The 18,995-nt window shown below is 36.2% G+C and overlaps 1 protein-coding gene across 2 annotated transcripts; it reads left to right on the top strand.

Annotated features, from left to right (window-relative positions):
• The first annotated feature begins 2,328 nt into the window (after positions 1 to 2,328).
• On the top strand, positions 2,329 to 16,023 carry LOC136258781 (solute carrier family 35 member F2-like). 2 transcript variants are annotated; one of them, XM_066052133.1, is made up of 7 exons: positions 2,329 to 2,408; positions 4,624 to 4,918; positions 7,032 to 7,188; positions 7,266 to 7,425; positions 10,081 to 10,133; positions 12,555 to 12,709; positions 15,669 to 16,023. In XM_066052133.1, the coding sequence occupies exons 1-7, from the start codon at positions 2,395 to 2,397 to the stop codon at positions 15,918 to 15,920; spliced, it is 1,086 nt and encodes a 361-aa protein (XP_065908205.1). In that variant the 5' UTR covers positions 2,329 to 2,394; the 3' UTR covers positions 15,921 to 16,023. The 2 variants fall into 2 exon arrangements, with proteins under 2 accessions (XP_065908205.1, XP_065908206.1); XM_066052134.1 differs by lacking the exon at positions 10,081 to 10,133 and having other exon boundaries at positions 7,266 to 7,415.
• Positions 16,024 to 18,995: the final 2,972 nt, after the last annotated feature.

Below are 18,995 nucleotides of genomic sequence, written 5' to 3'. Positions count from 1 at the left end.
TTGAGTATAAAAGGAACATTTAAGGGTATGACCAGAGGAAGAATAACAACTTCTAGATCTGATTCATATCATGGCAGAATGCAGCAACAGGGAAAAACCTAGACGACAATAAAGCCAGCTCATTGCATTATAATATGGAGGGGAGTTTTTCACTTATGAGACGAGACGAGAAGAAGGCCAGATGCTTATATAGGCTACACTAACAGTATAGTGGAGGAATAAATAGAGGTTTAAAATTCCCATGTTCGATCTCTTGAACTATCTCCTCATTCTGGCTACTTTTAATAATTAGGGGAACTGCACCTAGGCTCGTTACCTCTACTATATAACTCATTAGCTATAAAGCTAGAGCCAAGAAAACTAGCTTGCTCTATGGTCATAGTGGCTAGCTAGCTATATAGTAGATAGTAGAGGACTATAAAATTATCTCCATATCTCTAGCCATGATTGATTCTAATGGAACTTCAGCATCCAGTTAACTGAAAGTTTGTATTTAGATAACTAAGATTTCGTTGTAGCTCATGATAACTACTATACTTAGTACCTGCACAGAAGCTTTAAATTAAGCTTACTCCAACAGAGCATTACACTTGTTCCTTTGTGAGAATGACATTCTCCACTGTACTTGTACATGCTGTGTACTGATATGAAGCCAAGTCAGTGCTACTGATGCTACTCTGTCAGGTTTGTCCTATAGACCACATACATGTATGCGTCATAATTTTATTATTTTATTTTCCAAAAAATGTGCAGCCTCAGTTTGAGGATTAATGCACATATGAAACATGCATACAAAATGTTTTACAATATGATTGATTATGGGATTACTGATTGGTAGGGGAAAGTAATAATAATTTCAGTTGGTGCTTAAAAATTTGTAATGATTGTTGTTGGATTGGGAGTGAATTCCACAGTCTTATTGATCTAGGGAAGAATGAATTGCTGTAATGATTGGTCCTTGCATAGATGTGATGAAATCTTTGGTCATGTCCTCTGGTGTTAGAAGCAGTGTTGGGAGTAACGCGTTACGTAATATTATTACTTTTGTGGTAACTAAGTAATATAACGAAATACCCTATAAAAACAGGTAATATAACTCAAGCTACTTTACTTACAGATGTAACGCGCTACCTAAGTAATATAGTTACTGTAACGAGTCTAATATTACGTAATGTTATTACTACAAGTAACGAAGTTACTAATCTCGTTAGTTATCCTCTGAGTAACGTCTAGCCACAACGAAGTAATGAAGTCTACTTAATGAAGCTTATTCACCAGCTTCTTACTTATAACCAAGATTTGCACATTGCCCAACAACGCAATCGTGTCACGTGATAAGAGAGAATAAACGTCTTAATGATTAAGACAAAATATGCATTACAAGCATACAGGGGCCTAGACACAGGGGTACCATGTGCTGATGGATCAGTACAGGAGCGCTGGCAAGACTTACATTAACTAAAGGTAAATTAAATTACAATACACAAAAAACAAAAAAAAAAAACTATATCTACATATATGTAATACTTAAATTTACCTAAGGTGGTCTAAAAGATCCCAGCCCGGGGAGGCTCTAGAATTAAAAATTCTGTAAGAACAGGACACAGCAATGCGAGCTGCCTGCTCAAACAAGGATCTTATGGTTTTCTTTGGCACTTCACAAGCAGTAGCCATTTGAGCATTTTTTTCTGACAAAAAGTGGCCTAAACAACCAATTTCAATTGGAACAAGATTGACAGTTAACCCAGAAAGCTGGAGGTCATATTGCAAGGAGCTATATCGATCTTCCTTTCTAGCTCTAGCAGCAAGAAGATGTTGCTGGGTATTAGTTGGTACTGTCAATTCGAACAAACAGTGGTAGTTTCACACGTGACAGCTTAAGGCTGTGGATACAAAGTGTAATATTATTACAGTTACTTTATTTTATGAGTAATATGTAACTGTAACTAAATAGTTCAGTTGCAAGTAATATGTAATATGTAACTAGTTACTTTTACAAAGTAACTTGCCCAACACTGGTTAGAAGTGACAGCACATAGCCACATTATATATATAGCAATAGCTTGCTACCTCGGAACTGTACAGTACTCCATAGATAGTATGTACGTAGTATATACTATCTATGAGTACCCCAATTCAGACTCCAATTGTTGTGGCCAAATATCTTCTTGTAAGTGACTCAATTTTGGTGGCTATAGTTTTAAATGCATGGTGGTTGGGCTAGTTGTAACTGGTGATTGGTCTATTTGTCAGGCTCTTGGTTCATCCTCCAGTGACGGAGCGTGTCTATGCAGCCAACTAAGCAATCACTTGCTAGGATTCAGTATTCGCACGTGATCTTAGTTAAATGGTTGAGTACGGTTAGAGTGAGTTTGCCGTCAGCCAATGTTTTAAATGAGCATAACATGGTATGTTACCTACAATAACCTTTTGTGAATGTGTTATGATCCGCGCGGTACATATTTTTAACTGTATATGAGTACTGACGGTATTCAGTCTATGGCGGCATAATCCCGCGTAGCTATATATACGTAGCTATAGGGCTCGCGATAGGGTTTGAGATCAGTACAAAGCGATGAATTTCTGGCTGGCGTATACGTAGCTATTCCCGTTAATACTTTACTTTCGATCTTCCTTGGACTACATGGATACTATTAATAATAGTTATGGTGGAAGTAGATAGCACCTACACTGGAGACTGAAGAAGTGATATATGTAACTTCTGATTGACCGTATGAATAGAACTGATAGCACTTACGGAGTGACTATTGCTAACTATGCAAACAATGAATAAATTAAAGTCTGAGTTTTAACACATTACTATAGTTACATGTCACATAATAAACAATTTTTGGCTTCAAAGTAATAAAGCATATGGTAGCTGCTATTATATTCATTGTGTGGTACTATAAAGAAGCCATAATCACTAGTATGTAATGTTATAGCCAGTAACATGTTACTGCTAAGAGTTCAGAATAAAAAAATAATAGTGATGGAGAGTGTCTAACTAAGGCACAATCACTGTGTAACTTAATTACGTAGATACCTGGTAGAACAAAGCTTTACTTTATTTAGCTCCTATCAACAGCACTCTACACTTATCAACAGTTCTCTATCATCAGTAAAAGTGTCTTGTCTATTGAATGTTATGCAGTGATTTTGTACAGGCAGCATTGGCAGTTAGACACTCTCCCTCACTGTTTTATATAAGCTATGAACTCTTGGTACAGCTAATAATTATGGTCACATGCAGCAATAACTAATACTCTTTACTTTTGCCAATACACATTAAAAGTAATGTTGTACTGATAATCAGATCAGTTATCACAAAGACCACAATTATTGGCTGTATTTTTGAGGTGTATAATAATATCGGTATTGCCAGATCAGCACCATGATGGAAAGTTTGTGATACAGGGCTCCTATAGTCTTCAGGGCCTCTGTACTGACCACTTGGGTGTCAGTACATGGTACCCCTTCCACATCAAGTCATTTTTGTAAAGTTCAACTTGCCAACTGCAATAAATATAATCAAGAGTTCATAATAATAATTATGAACTCTTGATATAATGCATGTGTTGTGGGACTTCTCTCAGCTCTGTGGTTCATAAAATAATGTGTTTATATGTGGGTGTACTATTGAGTACCATAGGCGGCGGAAAGGAGGGGGGGGGCTAGGGGGCTTAGCCCCCCCTCAGAATGATATCACACCGAAATTATCTTTCTTGGAGTGGGGCTGAAAACCGTGATAAAGATCGAGATACTCTAATAGAGCAGTCACTCTAATAAAGTAGTCAGTGTGTAGCGAGCTATGTAAGGATTTTTATGTTGTTTATCAGCTAGAAATGGTAGCTGTAGTGCGGTGGAAAGCTCTTGTCAGTTGGTTGTGACCTTTTTTTTTTTTTTTTTGGTTTCACCCTACCAAACCATAGAAATAAGTCTGGGTCAGCCCAGCCCCCCCCTCATATCAACTACTTCCTCCGCCGCTGTTGAGTACTTTACAATATGAATAAGACAACATCTACTGGAGACTGAAGAAGTGATGTGTGACTTCTGTACTAATGATCAGACAATGACTATTGCTATATGAACAAATGGGTGAAAGAGAAAGCCCTAGATCCACACCACAGGTTTCATTGTAGTTGTTATTGATACAACACTCCTGCCTATAACCCTAAATAGCACTGTATCTCGTTTAGACCATGTGTATGGACAGAACCTTGTATGTAGCTACAAAGTGGAGCCAGTTTGTTGGGACCAAGAGTTTTGTTTTGTCTTTTCGTAGATAGAGAGTGGAGTAAACTAATTTTGGAGAGATGGTAGGTTAAACTTTATGATGTAGCTTTAATTTACTCAGTGCTGACACAGGTCCAGGAGGTGATTTTGAGTAGTCCATAGTAATTATGGAGAAACATTTTTTTAACATAAAATAAACTACAGATCACAAGGTTCACCCAAAAGGCCCTTTCTTCTGCTGGACTAGAAGGTTTTCTTACTATTCATTGCATTAGATACATTGCATGGTTGTGCATGTATGGACACATGTACATATGGAATAAGTATTTTGTGCTGATTTAGTTAAATATTGGGATAAAACTTGTGGCCATCTCCTTCTTCTTGTAGGAAATTTGCCATTGTCCTGATATCAGGTCAAGTGTTGTCACTATTAGTAACTGGCCTGGGGGTGTTTGCGACATTACTAGAGAACCACACAGGAGAAGATGTCTCATCCACACTAACAGCCGGAGTGTTCTTCATTTTGACTGCTTGTCTTGGTCCATACATAGCATGCAGACCAGACTTCTTGAAGAAACTACGACACTACTGGTGGAAATGTACAATAGTTGCTATAGGTGATGTGTATGGGACTTACCTACAAACACTTGGCTTCAAGTTCACTTCAGTAGCCAGTAACCAGGTAATAATTCTTGTTAGTGCATAATTACAGTTGTGTGAATATTTGCAGTGTACAAGAAATTTACCATAATAATGTATGTACGCATTTATGTAAATGTATGCCTCTATGTACGGTACTTGCATGTACTTGCATTATGTATACTGTATGTAGCCAGGCATGAATGTGTACATTTCCTAGTAGTCAAGATATTACAAGTATAAAGAAAACTTAGGAATTTTAAAATTGACTAGGGATCATAGAAATAAAAATAATAGTGATACAAGGGAGGTCTATACCCACAGATATACTAGTAGGCCTTTAAATCCTGCAAATGTATGAGCCTGCGCTTCTCTAGTATATCTGCAGGTATAAATGACTTCCCTTGTTTCACTTCTTATCCCTAATCAATTAAATATCCCATTCTCAGTAAGTAACTATAGTATGTTCAGGTTGAGCTGAATCTTCAAAAACATTTAATAACTCATGGATGCAATTACACATGATCTTGAAATTTGGCTCATTTGTAGTACTGCTTGACCCGCTAAAAATATTTCAAAATCTTTTTGTTCAAATGTTTGACATCATATTTACGGCCATTGAAATTTTTCACAATACATTTCCTATGGAGAAGCCATGTAAATACAGTGTCCATTACAGCCCTTTCCCGAACTTTTAATGGAGCCAAACTGTATGTGTCTGTTGTTAACACCTTTGTTGTTACCAATAATCATCTGGTTGGCTGAAATGTTAACTCTGTTGAGATAAAATCCACTTTTAATTTTTAACTGTTTTTCAGGGTTCAGCTCAACGTGAACATACTATAAGTTATGTAAGGACTGCTCTTTAGGATAGTCCATGTTGGTGGTTCATAACATGAAGAAGCATGTCAGCAGTATAAATGATCACTGACATCATTTGTGTGCTGTAATCTAGAAAGCAGGGATCAATATATAGTACAAAGAAAACATCAATTACACTAACGAGTAAGACTGATGGTTAGATTAAGGGAAACACCACTATCAACACCATCACAAGTTAAATAAACTAGTTGGTTAAGCAATATCTTCACCACTAAGTGTGCACAAATGATGTCATAAATAACAGGTCAGCATATTATCTTCATTTGTAGTCCCAATGTGGTCAACAAGGATCAATTAGTAGATTGCTTCTAGAAACTTCTGAAAATCTGTAAGTACCCCAGTAAAGCCATACAAGAAGCCAAAAAGTGCACTACAACATAATGATGACTGGAGTATATACCATATCAAAAGAGAGACATGCCACAAATTAATTTTGCGACCTTCAATTACTGTAAAGTGACCATTATGCTTCATTTTCAGCTGTGCTCATTACACATACTACAAATGAATAGCAACACAGGAAGTTTGTCTCTGCAATCAATCCAGCCATGATGGAAAATTCCTGGTACAAGAAGCCATAACCCATGAATCAACACCTTGATCTATCAATGAATAGAAAAGGGACACAATGGAGGACATAGATGAGTCCATGGTGCTTGCATTGTACTGTGGTATGCCAAAATTTGTGAAGTGACTTCTTTAAGAGATTAAATCAAACCCGTAGCCCCGGAACTTTTAGGTCAGTAAGTAAGTCAGTCAGTCAATCAGTCAGTCAGTCAGTCAGTCAGTCAGTCAGTCAGTCAGTCAGTCAGTCAGTCAGTCAGTCAGTCAGTCAGTCAGTCAGTCAGTCAGTCAGTCAGTCAGCAGAAAATTCCACTAATAATATAATATTTTAAAACTTTAATTTGTAGCAACTTATTGAAGTGTTTTGGGTTGCACTGGAGGCACTTTTGGGCCTGACTATATATACCTCACCAATGATACCAAGGCACTGCAAAGGTATTTGCGAGGCTGGTTTTCTGGTCAATATTCTTTGTCCAAATATGCGAACCTCTATGATCCCTGATATGCAGTACTACCGTACTGTATGATATGTAAGCCTACAGTTACGTATTATTTCAGTATTTGTAACTATAAATTGTATTGTAAATTGCACAGTGTCCATAAGTATCCAAACTGCTTTTTTCCTTTCATGCACTGGTAGGGAAAGAATAATCACACACGCACAAATGAAACAAAGTGGTTAGGCCATGTGGTACTATGTGCCCGTATAGGCAATCACCAATGGCTCTATGACCGTGTTTGTTGCTGCTCTTTCCATCCTTCTGATCAAGAAGAAATACAAACTGATCCACTACATTTCCATCATCATCAGTACTGCTGGTATGGTCATTGTCATCTTGGAAGATTTGAAGACAGACATTAGTAAAGGTGAAACTATTAGCTGACTACTGGCACTAGTGCTGTATCCATTAAAGTTTTTATGCAATGCTAGCATATCCTTGCAGGGCGTGATCCATTACTTGGAAATTTAATTTGTATTGCTGGAGGATTTGGTGTTGCTATTGCTAATGTTGGTGAAGAGGTTGTGATCAAAGGAGAACTCAGTGTGTTAGACTTTACAGCCTTACTAGGATTCAGTGGAGCAATTGTGTCTGGTATCCAAATGTGCGTATGTGGTACAGATAGCTACAAATTGATACTTGTACATTAGTAATCAATGCAGCTTAGCAGTGCAGTGCTCCCTCGATTATCTGACCCCCTTTGGACCAAGACATGTTCAGACAATCAAAAAGTTTGGATAATCAAAACCCAATCATTTATATCCGGAGCCTTGTTCAAATACTCTAATAGAACATACATCTTAGACAAAATACTCTAATAGAGCAGTCATTTCTACTGTTCGGATAACCAAGTGTTCAGATAATCAAGGGAGCATTGTACACATTTACGTACTTACTGAGAGTTATCTGAACCCTTGTGTATTAAGTGTGTGCTGTTTATGTTAAGGGACAGTTCACAGTAGAGTATATATTAGAGTTGTACCAATAATCGGATCGGTAATCGGTAGAAGCCGATAATTAGCTGTTTTTACCGTAACCGGAAATCAGTTATAATGGGCTGTGGCCAGCAGATTATTAGTCTATTCAGCTTCAGCAGCTGCAGTACCACTGGAGGGCTGGTGTCAAAGGCTCTGGTATGTACTTGGGTAATTTGTTTATGTTTTGTGGTAATCACTAAGATAAGCAGTGATGGTTCAGGCCCTAGCCCACTTGTCTGACTAGCAACTTTGATTGAGATAAGTGTACAATTTCACAGAATTGGCTTTACTACGTAGCTCCACTTTTAATGGAGTGTGCACAAGTATAATTGTAGAGACCTACAATTGGGTATCGGTTAACTATCGGTAAAACAGGGTAAAAATATATCGGATATCGGTTTTCCCTAAAAAGTGGGAATCGGTATAACTCTAGTATATATGTGACTTAATTTGACAAAACAAGGCTTCGACACACAAAGCTTTGTTAGGAGATATGGCGATTTTAAGGAATCATTGTGTAGTAACTTCCCAGTGCCTACAGGTGTGCAAACAAAATTTGAACCAATTGTTCATCTGTTCACTAGCTCTCACTGAGTAGGTGTATACATTTCTGATACCCAACATTTGCCCTGTTTTGGGCAGCTTTTTTCGAGCGGGTAATAATATCACAGGTGGTAGTAATAGGGTGGTAGGGTGGGGCTGGACTGTGGTCTTAATATAGGGGTATAAAACGAAATAAGAAGACGATTGGAATCCAGATGCCAAGTTTGGGCTCTCCATGGCCCTCCATGGCCCTCAAATTACTCCAAATTGACTGAGAACACTATTGGCGAGCTCTCTGTGAAGTCCCAGTTCACTACACACCATTATCACAAAACCATGGCCATTTAATGGCGCCAATCTCCCACTCGCGGCTTTGACAGGGTCGGAAGAAAGCTGCTACAGAAACCAGACTTGCCAGTGCTGAAGGAAGTACAGTGTAAAATATGATAGTGTATTAGACCAGCAATCCATTTCTGGTAAAATCGTAAGTTTGATTTTGTGTGTGTGAAAGCCTTGTTATATGAAATCTGGTCACATATGCACTCTAATATTCAAATTCTGTTTTTATGATTTGGAGACCTGATAATCAGATAACTGAAGCTATAAAGACTATACATTGAAACTTGACAATAACAGTAAAACTTTTGTGACCTCCTAATGAAATATGTGACCATTTATTTTAATATACAAACGACTGATATGTTTAGACATTATAAATTGTCTCATTTAGACAGATATGACCACGATTACTTCCTTGCTTAGACTCCATATGTAACTTTCTGTAGACCAGTCTTATATGGAGCCTTCCACCATGCCAAATTAAGGAATGTTAATTAATAGCATTATATGTGGTCGATAGTGTATAATTATTGGGATTAAATAATCACAAGTGTATCAAAAATCTTTTAGGGATTACAAAAAAGCAATGAAACAAGAGGGTCATCTATTTAGGCCTGTAGCTATACTAGTGAACATTTAATTCCTACTTTTATATACAGCATAATATGGTTAGTATATATATATATCAATGTTTACAGCCTTTCGATAGTATACCCAGGGATTAAATGTCTATGCACTAGTATATCTGCATGCCTTCCTCGTTTTATCTCTATTATATGTAACATTTAATTTTTTCTATTTGTTTTCTTAATTGTTTACCTTTTTGCAACATAATTTTATGACTGGTTAACCAGCCCATACCACATTAGAGGAAAAATGGCACCAGACATATTGTAACAATGAACCGCATGATGAAATGCATGCCCTAACTATCAATAACTGAAACATGAAGTGGACATTCCACTTCTTTTTCCAGTTATGTCCCACAGTATTATAAATGAACAACAGTATGAGAAATGTCTCAGAGTCTGCAACTAATCCAGCCACTATAGAATAGTGACTGGATGTACACCCCAACTATCAGTCAATTATTGAATGGTGATGAAGTGGCCATTCCACTTCAGGTTCAGCTATGTTGAGTATATTCCACTCATTACACAACGTCACCAACGAATAACAATACAGGAAGTGCCTCAACAATCAATCCAGTCATACTACAGACATTGCAGCAGTGATGCTGATAAAGGATGGTTATCCTTCTTCAGTTGTGTAAAACAGCAGCATGATACACATATCTCTGGTTTCACTCTATGCATGTCGATGATGATGTCGTATGTATCGTACAATCATTATAAGATGAACAGTGAAATTGTTTTAACTGTTATCATTTTATTTGATAGGTGTATTTTGGATCTAAAAACCCTGTTAGTAATGAAGTGGGACTTACATTCAGGTGTGTGTTATATAGTTAGACCAGTATAGGAAAAGAGTTCACAGAGTCCATTCTGCTGTAAAACTAATGTGAAATTACAGTTTCATATTTACTCATTTTATACTGGCACTGTATACTTTCACTAAACACTTTAACTCTTGGTAATCAAGACACAATTATCAAGGTAGTGTGTTATGCGGCCAAGAAAGCCGGTGAGCCACACCATAGATATATTGACAAGAAGGGTATATTGATACATGCATAGCACAATGGTTCCTTCTCAAAAGTATTCGATTTTTACATTACAGCTGCTAACCACCTTTGGCATCTCACATTCCAAATTTTCAGCAAAATCAGGGTATTGGTTCATGAAATACAAGCCTTTCAAAATCAGGTTTAATTTTTCCTGGGAGCCTCATTATTTCTTGTTTTCACATGCTTTACAAAACCCAGTATAAAATGCAAATGTGCAATTCAATTGAGGTGAAATTTGGCAAACAATAAGGATGTATTGAGGCAAATTCACATACCAGATCTGGTGCAAATCTGCACAGAATTATGGACAATTATTTTCATATACAGAATGATTTTGTCATGCCTGCAGGCTAATTATCTTGTCTAAGGGAATCGTTTGAAAATCAGTCTGTATATAGATTAACCATGCATATAACTCAAAGTTTTTGTGGTTTAAAAGAAATTGCGGTGAGCTCTGCCAAACGCAGAGGGTAAAATACTCTAATAGAACAGTCACCAAAGTGCACAAAAAAATGATTGTCCTAAGCTTGAACTGGGGACTTTCTTACCTATCACCCAAACCCTTATCCACTGAACCACTGGTGTCAGCTTCTTAGCTCACTTATTTTATTAGTGAAAATTCTTGTAAAGATCATAAATCTACCAATGATCGTTCTAGAGCATTCTATGTGTGTTCTATCAGAAGTACAGTGCTCCCTCAATTATCTGATCCCCTTGGGATCAAGACATGTTCAGGTATTCAAAAACTTCGAACCATTCATGTATACACACAGTTCAAATGTTCAGAACATACATCTTAGACAAAATACTCTAATAGAGCAGTCATTTTACTGTTTGTTAACCAAGTGTTCAGATAATAAAGGTTTGAATAATCAAGGAAGCACTAGGGTATTACAAACAAATGGTCAAATAATATCTATAATACTGTTGTAACATCTGTCATCATAATCATCATTGTGCCTGTAGATTGGCAGAAATTTGGTAAAAAGAAGCCTCAAAACCAGTTTATGGCCGGGTATGGGATATTTACAATACAAAAAGAAACGACTTCCATACAAAACAATTAAGCTGTAAAAAGAGTGCAGCATTCAAAAACAACAGCTTATATGCTATTGTTATCATTAACTAGCTGATATGCAATGCTTTTGAAAATTTAAAATTTTAATCCTGTAATTACACATATGTACATTTGCACACAACTCTATGCTCATTGTTCATTAGTGTTCTGTGATACAGTGCATTTAGTGTATCATGTATCACCATCAATAAATTGTTCGATACGATACTGTATCATGATACTATAATGAAGTAGTCATGGCTAGTTATGACTGGCATATTAGCTAATAGTTGTAACAATATCCAATTTATCTGTACATTAAAGAGCCGACGCTGATTCTACATTCACTGTGTATAATGTCTTTATTCAGTGAATGATGATGAACTACAGTATTACATTGATGTGACAAATAGCTAGTGTGTTCTGATGATTTTTAGTATGGAAAACAGAGTTGCTGTTAAAAAGCACATCTTGACCTGGATACCTGCCTCTATTACACTACCCAGACAATTAGCTATACCACAAACATTTTAACACATGCTCCCACAATGGCTTGTCCAGATTACTCCGCATTTTGATGAGTTTTCAAGATGGCTAGTATAGCTATTTAGCAGATTTGTTTACTGCTTAGTGGTGCAGTTCTTTACACTTAAAGTGTAACAGCTATTAGAAGACCCGGGTAAGAATATTTTAGCCATAACAGCAGCACTCATACACGTGTATTTGTATGGCTTCTTGTAACGTTCCAATTTATAACACAGGTAAATACAGTGACTTTAAATTTGAGTATCTAGATCACTGTTATAGTAATATAGCAATCACTAACTGTTCTGCTCGAGAACTTCAATATATCGATATTTTCTAAATACAGTATTGTATTGTGATACTTATTTGCTGTATTGATACATTGATACAGGTATGTATTGCAGATCCCTATTGTTCATAGATTTAAAATTATATGTTTGTCATTTTCATAAATTCCTTTCCTTACATATATGGATTCTATCATGTTTAAAACTGTATAAAATGATGCATCCAACTATAAATTCTGTACCACACATATCATACACTATGTTCAGTTTTTGCATGTAACTTGCATTGTTAATAAATACCTATTGCTCTTTTTGCAGTATTGTACTTTCTTGGTTATCACATCTGCAACACATCTCACTATGTTGTTCTGCCACTGATTATATTACAGTCATCATCCATGGTAGCAGGTCTATCACTGTTAACGTCCAATACCTACAGCTTGCTGTTTGCCATCTTCTTATTTAACAACAAGGTACGCACACACACGCACACAGACACACACAGACACACACACAGACACACACACAGACACACAGACACAGACACAGACACAGACACACACACACACACACACACACACACACAGTGGGAAAACTGTAGACCCTCTGCCACCATTAATTTTGTCTATGGCATGTCTAAAAACTGTTCATTTCAATGATATTACAGTATATTTCAGGTGTATGTGTATGTTTCATTAGGGTGTTTGTACTACTTTATAGTGGGTAAATTTTGAAGAAGAAAACAAAGGTTTTACTTTTGAATGCACAAAAGTTGTGCATAGCACCATCAAAAATATTTGCTGGTGTGTGCTAAATTGAACAAATTGTTACGTCTACAGACCACTGCACTAGTGGGAATTTTGTTTTGCAAACAAGAAAAGGACCAATTTTTGTGACTACTAGTTATGTTTTGAAAATAGTTAAAAATCTAGTCTATTATGCTCAAAATTATGCTTTCAAAAAGCTAGAGAGCTGATTGTTTTATCAGCATTTCCTGTATTGGAGTAAGTGACTGCTCTATTAAAGTAACCTCTATCTTATTTCCACAAAGTGTAATAATATTAGTCAAGAACAGTGCTTGGCAGTATTTAAATTTGAATACATGGTATTAGAAACAGGAAAATATTGCGGTATATCGATATACAGTTAGCTTGATTGTAACTAAATTGCATCAATTCTTGGACCTAGCATGAAGCGGTATGCATCCCAAAAAACCAAAAATACATGTATATAGTTCAGTACAAGTAGGCATGTGTTGTAACATGAGAACCTCAAGTTTTTGTTTAGGGTGTTTCTGCTAAATCATCAACAAATTGGGTAATTAAATACCAATGGCTAGCTGGGTTAAAAACAAACCTATACTGGTATTCATTGATGTAATATTATGTTACCAGAGCATGTGGGCACAAACTACATCAACAGATCACATCTCCGTACTGGAATAAAACATTTTAATTCTGTAACTTTTATTTTACAGCCAGTTAATTTCTTAATATCTGCTGGAACGTTCAAAGCAATAGCATAATAGCACACAAAGTTATGGGTAATCAAAGTTTGAAAAATTAGGCAAATTTTATGTGCCCACATACCTTATTTTCACAGGCCAGGTCACGTATCAGTTATCAAAGGATGTCATGGTATGGTTATGATAATTTATCACGATAAACGGTATTACCGGTATATCACAGAGCACTAGTTAAGAAGCAATATCATTTCACGATACATGCATTTTGTAGTAGTGTGTTCATGTTTTGCTGTATTTTTGTATGTCCTATTGTACTGTCATAATGCTTGATGCTTTAGCTAGCCTATTGAAATTATGCTGGCACATAATTATAGTTGGCTTACTGTGGCAGTCATAAAAGCAAGTGAAATCGTTGGCCATGTGTGGAAGGAGATCTTGAGTAGCTCTAGGGTCCAGTACCTTACCATCGATTGGCTTGAAATAATGATGAAAAGCCATAGCATGCCACTCCAACTGCATGTGGTTTAACAGTAACAGTTACACACATCTGTAGCATGAGTTCACATACAGTAGCACAGCTAGACAGTATAGAGTAGTGTGCACAATCCCTTCAAATAGATTTTAGTAGCTATGCTGCAGAATAATTTTGAAGAGTTAATTTTTCATAGAACCACTGCTCTTCAAATAATTTGAGACTTCAAATACCTCCAAAAATAACCCATTATATGGTATTATTGTGTCAGAGTAACAGAGCATTGTATACACATTATCAAGGGTTAGTACCATATATGTAGTTCTATATGGTGCCAAATTATATATTTATGTTAATGCATCCATTTTTCTTTTTTTTATTTCAGTAATTTCCTTTTCATTATCCTTTATGATTTATAGTTTATATTTATATAACATGCTCAGAATTTAATAATATTTTATATAGGATATCTCAAACCCAATGAAATGTGTGACTGTTCTGTTAGGATATTTTCACTATGCAACGACTGTTCTATTAGAGTATTTTGGTCTTAGTAAAATGTTTGAAATTATAGTTTACATAAAAAACCACAATAAAATTCAACCACAGGAATTTGGAGCTATGGGTTGTTCAGATGACCAAAGCTCAAGTCTGACATTAATTGTGTGCAACACCACAGACAAAAATGTTATAAGAAGGGTTAATTTAGAATACATAGTCAACAAGAACATCTAATTACTCTTTAATAAAGCAATCACATTTGGTGTGTTGAACTATTACAGTGATTGAAGCTCTACTGTGTGTGAAATAACATAAATTGTGACCGGATCTGCGAAAAGGGATCTTATAGACTTTCCAATTGCATGTACTTGGCAATCCATAACGTGACTTGTGTGTATGGTACCAACCTGAAATTTGGTCACTTTACACTCCGAACATAGCACCATTCCTGGATGTAAGTTTAAGACAATAGGTTAAACACAAGATGAGGTATGACTCGTCACACGTGGAACTTTGCAAAGGCTATAAGACCCCTTTTCACAGATCCCCCATACTGTAAAGCAAACTCAGTCATTATATGTTTGTCTGAAGATCTTTCCTGAGCAGTCAGCAAATCAGTAGAAAATTCCACTAAATTTTAAAATAAATGTAGCAAGTTTTTTGGGGTGGTACTGGTTTGGGCTCACCAATACTGCCAAGGCACTGTGAAGGTATGGTGAGGCTTGTTTCTGGTCATTTTTTTGGGGCCATGGGAAAGTGCAAACCTTCATTATTCCCACTATACAGTATGGTATTGTATGATAAGCTGCACAATCTAATTGGTGGGACTTATGCTGTAATACAAATGTAAAGCTGTTTAACTAGTCATTATAACATTTCAGTCAGCTGGTTGGTACAGTGCAAAATGCTTTTGACACCTATAAACAATCATTTTGAGCTATTTATCTGCATTGGCTGGTGATATATTTGTTTAAAATTATGTACATTTTTACAGTTCTCAGCCTTCTACATTGGAGGATTTGTGGTGATCATGTTTGGACTGATCCTATACAATATTATATCAGTACCTGAAGGAGGTACAGACCAGTCAGTGTTCAGTATTGACTACTGGTACAACTATGGACACTCACTATTCTGTGAGTGGAGGTGTTGTCCTCCACCTAAAAAAGATAAATTAGTGGATGTGATTGATTCAGATGATTCGGATGATAGCTACTCTGCTTTGATATTGGAAACAGATTTTTAATTGGAATTAATACCTAGCCAGTGAAATAGTGAATAATATATGTACTATCGTGCACTATAAATACTTACATAGGAAGTTAAAAACCATTTCCAACATTCAGAAAGCAGATTTACTCATCCGTTGTCATTAAAATAACACTGAGTAATTGTACATAAAAGGAGTTTTTATTGAGCTACTGTAATTAAGGACACTGTTTATTGTTTAACATATAGCTAGAAAGACAATGGCAACTAGAGTTGTATATAATACTGTACATATTTACTTGGTTAAATGCCATGGCTTTTATTACCTTAGCTTAGTTCCGAAAGTCAATGTGGTGACTATTCAAAATCGGCCACCACTCGATGCTCAAAAACAATATTTAAGCCTTATTGTTGAAGTGACTGGCCTGCTCAAATGCGGTTACTATTGAAGGCACATCGTTTAACGAAGAAAATAAGGTATAAGCAAGTGAAGCTACTCTTAAAGAAGGTGGTAAAGCAGATGTTTTAAACAATTGTTTTTCATCGGTATTTACTAAGGAGAATTTAACTTCACTTCCTACTGTAGACAGAGACCTAATACAAGATATTCCCTTACTAAACATCGACCCTTAATTTTGGAGTACAAAACTTTTAGAAGATCTAGATGTCCACTAAGCACTAGTATACCATCTAGACTACTAAAAGACACTGCCAGTCTTATGGCCCCTCTATTTTTCAAGCTTCTATTCAGCAGGGATCAGTTCCTGATGAGTGGAAGAAAGCCATATTCCGATTCACAAAAAACACAACCCAAGGAATTACTGACCAATCTCCTTGACTAGCATTTGTTGTAAAACACTTGATCACGAACATAATATAGTTTACACCTTTATCTTTTGCCAACTTAACATTTATATGTGGGATAACCAACACGGCTTTCATTCTAAATGGTCATGTGAAACTCAGCTATTGGGTATAGCTAATGATTTTGCTGAAGCACTGAATTCTGGAGATCAAATCAACGCATTGTTTCTAGACTTTTCTAAAGCCTTTGACAAAGTTCCCCATAAAAAAACTGTATCTCAAACTATCACACTATGGAATTAATGGATGTTTATTAGATTGGATTAAAAGTTTTTTTTTTTATGTGGACAAACTCAAACAGTAGTTATTGATGGTGACAACAGCAAACTCTCTGCCATACTCTGAGGGGACAGTGCTAGCCCCCTTATCATTCCTTATCTTTATCAACGACATTATACAAGGTCTACATTGCACTATTAGACTATATGCAGATGTCATCCTAATCTACTTTACCATCCGTACTCCTGAGGACTGTGTCCTTCAACATGACCTAATTTCTCTACATACCTGGGCTGAAAAGTGGCAAATGGAATTCAACCCATCCAAATGTATGCATCTCACAAGTTTTAACAAACACCACCATAGTTATTACATATCTAATTACCTAATACAGAAGGTTTCTAATGCAAAGTATTTAGGAGTAATTTTCGATGAACATCTCACCTGGAAAATCACATTCATGACATCTGTACCATGTCCAATGCTGCTCAAGATTAAATTTTTATTACAAGAAATACCAACTACTGTACTGCCATAGACACATTAAATCCAACTGTTACAAAACCTTTGTCAGACAATATGCATTTCCAATATGGGAACCTCACTCAAGTATTATATCTCTGCAGTAGATCTAGAAAAGGTACAACATACTGCAGCATGTTACACAATGAATGACTACTCTTGGAGAAACAGTGTTACTACTATGATTAACTCACTTAATTGGCCTTCTTTTGATTCATGTCGTACCTAATTATGTTTACAAGTTAGTTAATGATTTCATTATTGTCCCATCTATATCATTAACTCCAATGTCCACATCCACCAGGGGTCATTCCCAATGTTTTAGAACACCATATGCCAGGATTAACGCTTACCTTTTCTCCTTCTTGCCTTCAACTATTAAATTATGGAACAATCTCCCAGAAAACATAGTCAACTAGCTATCTTTGAATGATTTTAAAGGATTATAGTATAGTTACTTTATATATGTGACCCGGTCTGCGAAAAGGGCTCTTATAGCCTTTCCAATTGCATATATATGGTAACCCATAACTTGACTGGTGAATATGGTACAAGCCTACAATTTGGTCACTCAACAACCCTAACCTGGCAGTAGCTGTGGGTGTAATTACATGGTGATAGCTTTAGTAGATTAGGAGTTATGATTAGCCAAACATGGATAATTGGAAAGGCTATAAGAGCCCTTTTCGCAGACCGGGTCACATATGTAGATTTACTATTCACTTTATATCTGTGTGTCATGCTCCACAGAGTTTCTACACAGCAATAACTGTTATTGTAAGACAGAATGTTGATGGTCACTTTGGTACCACAACCTAAACCTTCCAGCAAGCTTGTGGAGTACCCATTATGTCTGCCAATATCACTCTATTACACTCAAACCAATTAACCGGTTGTTGCCAATAGTTGGTATTAACCGGTGACAAAAAATTTGTAGCTGTACAGTACTACTAGCTTATACACAATTATTAGTGGTGATGAAAGCTACTTACAGATACTTGCAATTGCAATTGGTTACTTTTGTGTTCAGTGTCCAGCAGATTGGATAGTCTGTGAGTTTAATCTGACTAATTTGTTATCTAGTCAGCAAATGTGACTGGATTTACGAAAAGGTACTTTATTCACACACAAAACTTAATCCATTTTTGAACTTTGAAGCTTCATTATAACTTTTTCATAATGGCATTAATTGCCTGAAATTTTCATGAGTGCAGCTAAAGAAAGTATCTGGCTACATCGTGAAACTAAGAGCAAGTTAATCAGTTTCAGGAGCCAAGTGTTACATCATCAATTTTTTGTTTGCTAGCATGTAAAATTTAAAAAGGTACCTTTTTGCAAATCCGGTCACAAATGGCCTAGCACTAAGTATCTATAAATAATTAAAACTTCTCTCCAAGTCTTAATGTAGTTTAGACAGTGCACAGAACTATGTCACATGCTTATCAAGATTGCTATATACGTATACTCAGATTTTTGATTCTACAAGTCAGTTTGCTGGACTCTCAAG

The sequence above is a fragment of the Dysidea avara genome, chromosome 6 (assembly GCF_963678975.1).
Source record: "Dysidea avara chromosome 6, odDysAvar1.4, whole genome shotgun sequence".
NCBI classification, from domain to species: domain Eukaryota; kingdom Metazoa; phylum Porifera; class Demospongiae; order Dictyoceratida; family Dysideidae; genus Dysidea; species Dysidea avara.
The sequence above is the reverse complement of the archived record's forward strand: the minus strand, read 5'-3'. Positions and strand labels throughout refer to the sequence as shown.